The sequence below is a fragment of the Varanus komodoensis genome, unplaced genomic scaffold, assembly GCF_004798865.1.
Source record: "Varanus komodoensis strain SLA01 unplaced genomic scaffold, ASM479886v1 scaffold13_3, whole genome shotgun sequence".
NCBI classification, from domain to species: Eukaryota; Metazoa; Chordata; class Lepidosauria; order Squamata; family Varanidae; genus Varanus; species Varanus komodoensis.
The window spans coordinates 14049234-14054215 of NW_025335409.1; the positions used below are offsets into that span (position 1 = coordinate 14049234).

At 41.3% G+C, this 4982-nt stretch overlaps 1 protein-coding gene across 1 annotated transcript; it reads right to left on the minus strand.

The window, feature by feature from the left end:
* Positions 1–552: 552 nt before the first annotated feature.
* Positions 553–4563, minus strand: EFCAB10 (EF-hand calcium binding domain 10). The gene is made up of 3 exons (XM_044423270.1): positions 4450–4563; positions 1885–2049; positions 553–641 (listed from the first exon to the last, which is right to left on the minus strand). Exons 1-3 carry the CDS (start codon positions 4544–4546, stop codon positions 553–555), a joined length of 351 nt encoding a protein of 116 aa, XP_044279205.1. The 5' UTR covers positions 4547–4563.
* Positions 4564–4982: the final 419 nt, after the last annotated feature.

Consider the following 4982-nt stretch of genomic DNA (forward strand, 5'->3'; position numbering starts at 1 on the left):
TCTTCTGTCTACTTTTATTGGTGTTGCTTATTTGAGCCACAACATAGTTTTTCCCATAGTAGTGTAGGTGTTCTCTAAAGTTAACCCCTTTCAAATCCCATTATACATCTGCCATTGAAATAAAGCACTTATTTACCTCTCAATGAAATAAGTGCAACTAACTGTAGCTGTTCAATGTACAAAGCTGTATAATAACACTAGTGTAAAAGCTTGTTGGAAAGACTGGGAAGAGGTATCATGCAAGCTCTGACCTACTACACAGTGAAAAAAGAGCATTGCTAGTTGGTTAAAAATGATTCTGGATGGTGCAGGGATCCACTAGCCTTCAACCTCAAAGCCTACAAATACTGGATTTTAGGCAAATGTGCCCCTTCAAACATTATGCCAAGATATGTGCACTGGGAACAGGACCAGTGGCATGAGTACAATGGAGTAGGCAGATACACTTAAGGAGCAATTAAGGTATATATAGTCTGAGCCAGCCCAATGTGGCATGAAGAACAGAATGTCTAAACCTCCTTGTAACATTAATCAGTTATGTTCCAGTTCAACTTACACATCTTGCTTGAAGACAATTGGTGTAATTAGATCAGTTTCTTTATAAATTTCATCTTGACTACTCAATCCCAAAGATTCAAGTGCTAAAGTAGAGATAAAATAAAAACTACTTATAAAGTGAATGATGCAACGCAGACAGCTTAGCTCCTTATATTCTTGGCTCTTACCGTGGATTCTTCCAGTTCCTTGATTCTAACTGTTGCAAGATATTGAACTGCAAGACCTAGTACCCTAATCATTGGCCATGGTGGGTGGGACTAATGGGAACTGTAGTCCAACATCATCTGGGAGCTTGCAATTGTGAACCACTGATTTAGACAGTACTGACTGGAAGTAAATCTCAGTTTGGGTATATGCATATCTGTCCCTCATAAATGGATGGTGGAACAATTTATACTGTGCTGTATTGTATTTATTTAATAGGGACCTCCTTTGTGATCCATCTGTAGATTAAAAGAGTAATGGACAGTTGATCAGATTAGTCCAATCTTGCATTCAAAGACATATAAAGTACAGCACATTTCATGTTATTTCTCCATGTGGCAAAGATAAGGAGGCATGTGGAAAATATTAAAGAGATTGTAACTTAGCTGTCTATAGAATGTATTATCTGACCAGAGCTCTTCCCATATCCAAAATTTCACAAACAAGGCCTTTTCAACATTTGTAACACCTGTCATGAGGAATTTGTATTGTGTGAGGAAGGGAAAGCTGCAAGGAAAGGAACTGAGGTATAACACCCTCTATGTAATTACCCTCGTTGGCTTTTCTACTCGTAGAAACTGCACTGGGTACAGATATTGCTTGTATCCTTTTCTCAGCATAACAAAGTGCTTTCAGCCAGAGGGGGACAGAAATGTTTCCAGTGAGATGGACAGGCTTATTCACCTTCCTTCCTGTTGTACTTGTTCTACCCAATTGGAGAAATACTTTTGTTAAATTCTAGCTGTTCTACCCCAAAAGCCAGGAAATCCTAAGAAAGTCCCACAACACACCATTATAGGGATGTTACCCCTAAGTGCACATTTTCCCCAGTGGCTTTTCCCTGCTATTCATGAGAATGCAGGCTTAATTGGAGCACTGTGAGTTGCACCTTGCTTGATAAGGCTACCCAGGGATGTACTGACTTGGTAAGAAAGGGCAAAAATGATACGCTTTAGAAATTGTATAGTAAATACATAAAGGGGCTTAACTCATTAAATTTTTCTGTAGACTGAACCAAGAATATTCTTGAAGTTTTGTTTTTGAAACATTCTAGTTTTTTGTTGTTTCCATCCTTTAAAACACTGCTGTCTAAAAGTGAAAAGTTCATGAAGGAATACCAACCTCCTTTGTACTGTGCTAAACTTATGTAGCCTTGGCCTGCAACATCCAGCATTTCAAACATAGCATCCAAGTTTGATTCATCCATAAGATTGGGATATTCCATACCGGTCAGTTTTGCAAACTTTATTTTTTCCAAGGTCTTTATCAAAAACTCTCTTGGCCTATCTGAGAGAAAAGAACATTGACCATATTGTTATATAGTTTAAACATTTTTTTCATCAAAAATCTCAGACTTGCAATAGAAATGATACAAAAATGACACAAAGGTGAAAACTTCGGATAGAGAAGAGGAAAACACTAGTACCCAAACCTTTCAGTTACACAGAAAATCAAGCAGATTATAGAATAGCCAGAGGTGAACACAAATTGCACCTTGTCCTCCAACTGATGAAATAGGGGTCTTGTTAATTCTTCAGGGGCAGCTGGACTTAGCATTTTGCTGCATTTATATCCGGCTTTTTTTCCTCTTGTGAGGAAAAAGTTAAATTAGTAATTAGAGTGGATCGTCAATTTATTTATGCTGTTAGCCGTCCAGAGACATTAGTGATTGGATGGCATAAAAATTTTATAAATAAATAACACTGTTATGGAAAATTAAGCATTTGCACTAAATTATTATTTTCATAGTCCTAGGTGCACAGTAAAATAACAAATATTCTAAAACTAATATATGACAAAAATAGTGCACCAAAGAACATTTGTCTGCCATTTTTACCTTATTTGTGCAGTCTAATTTGTTTGCAACTTAGGAACTGGTACAATAGCAAAAGGACTAAAATGTCAGAGAGAGAGAGAGAGAGAAGGTGTTTCAGAACCAGAGGATCCTAGCACCACCAGTCAAAAGTTATTCTGCAGCTATCCTGTCTTTCTTGATGTTTTTGTTTTGTTTGAGATAAGAAATGGGAAAAATGGAAAATGCAGATGACTGAAATGACATAGGTTACGTTTCTGGATATCCTGTAAAATGCTTTGTATACGGCCAGGCAAATGCACAATAAAAGGCTAATCTAGAAGCACTGAAGAAGGCAGATGAGGAATTCTCTCTCTCTCTCTCTCTCTCTCTCTCTCTCTCTCTCTCTCTCTCTCTCCACACACACACACACACACACACACACACACACACACACACACACACAGAGTGGGGGACAGGAGTGTTCTCTCCTCTTGCCATGCTACAATAATTATCAACAGGATAAAACTACAACACAATATAAAGGGGCATTTTATGACCAGGTATAATCATAGCCATTTAATAACATAATTTAGGGTTAGAGTTGGAAAATGCCAGTTAACTATATTATTATTAGTAATGGCACTATATTGTCATACACCATACTTTCTGTCTCTGGAGCAGAAAGGGGAAGCATGTTAACTTTGAAATTATTCAAAATCATCCCTACTATGGTATTCCTGATCACTATGTATGGGTTTGAAACCAAGACGGTGAAAGATGACAAGAAGAAATCTGATGCACTCAAACTATGGTGTTGGAGAAAAGCAATGGGAATACCCTGGACCCAGTAGAAAAATGAACAGGTGTGTTTTATATCAAATGAAATCAGAACTTGCCTTAGAAGCAACAACAATGAAACTGAAGCTGTTCTGCTTCAGGCACATCATGAGAAGGCAAGACTTGCTGGGGAAGAAGCTGCTGTTGCTAGGGAAAGTCAAAGGCAGAGGAAGAGGAAGAGGAAGAGGAAGACTGAAGAAAACCACAGCCTTGCATTTACAAGGGCTAAACAGGGCTGTCAAGGACATTTTGGAGAGCATTCATCAGGAGGCCTGCAGGTAGCGACGACAGTGCAAGGAAGCTGAAATCCTATATTTATTTATTTATTACAAGCATTTATATCCCGTCCTTCCGTGGAAGCACTCAGGACAGCTTACATAATATAAAATTCTAAAATGCAATAATAAAACTAAAATATTAAAACATTTAAAATTGAACATATGAACTAAGAAAAAAAAAGGAAACTAAAATAGAAAGTGCGACTGTGAAACAAACAGATGCAGAAAAACTTAAAATATCTAAAACCCTTAATTGTTAAAATGATGGTTAAATAAAAAGGTCCTTACCTGGCGCCAGAAGGAGTATAGCGTCGGCGCCAGGTGGACTTCTCTGGGGAGCTTCTGAGCTGGAAGTAAGCCTCACTAAGACTGGTGGCAGTTGCTTTTTAGTAGACAAAGTAGGAGTGCAAGGTGTCTTCATAAAAAATATGAACACAAATTGAGTATCTAATCAATATGGACAAAGATCTCCAGATAATGCCCTTCTCTATAAGCTACGAATGGGAGGCGAACCCATACGTCCACCACACCCACTCCGTTATTTCCTTACGCGCAGCACTGTACTTTTAAAAGCTGCCCCACCTGAGAGCGCTGCCTGGGCAAGGAGCGGGCTGGCAAACTCCCACGGACGACTCCCCGCTCCTTTTGAACGCGCACTGTTCGCACCAGAGGGTGGTGGCAGAGAGCTACCGCCTCCGAGCGAGCTTCTCCAGGGCAAGAAAGCTCACCCCGCGGTGTCGTTCGTCTGGCCGCATACTCCCGGCTAGGAAGACTTACCTGGTCGGTGATACAGCAGCAACGCGCTCAGGTGATACAGAAGCTCAGGGATTTTGTGCTGCGCCAGGTACTCGCGACCTTCCACTTCTCGGTCCATCGCCGTTGCTAGGAGACAGGAGAACACGCTCTAAGACCCACGCCTCGCGAGGAAGTGTCACGTGACAAAGGGATTTCACCAATTAGGAGGCCGACCAATTAAGTCGCGAGCTCTTGAGTTCACCTCTGCAGCCAATGGAGCGGTGCGTGTTCTCGTTCGCTTGGGCTCCGGTCTCTCCCTGGCAGAGTAGTGGCGGCCTCTCCTCGTCCCTTTCCTTCTCCGCTCCGTATTCGAGCTTCGGTGCTTTTCGGAGCCCTTGTCTTGCCAGAGGGTGCCGTCGTTGCCTGCTGCATTCCTGCATGCCAAACCTGCCTTTTTCTGCAGTCAGAGCAGCGGACGGCTTAGTCGCGACGGGCAAGACCCTTTGCGGTGGGGGCCTATTCCAAAGGCCTGTTATTGCCCCAAGCGAAAAGGAAGCGTCGCTGTGCCGGGCTCG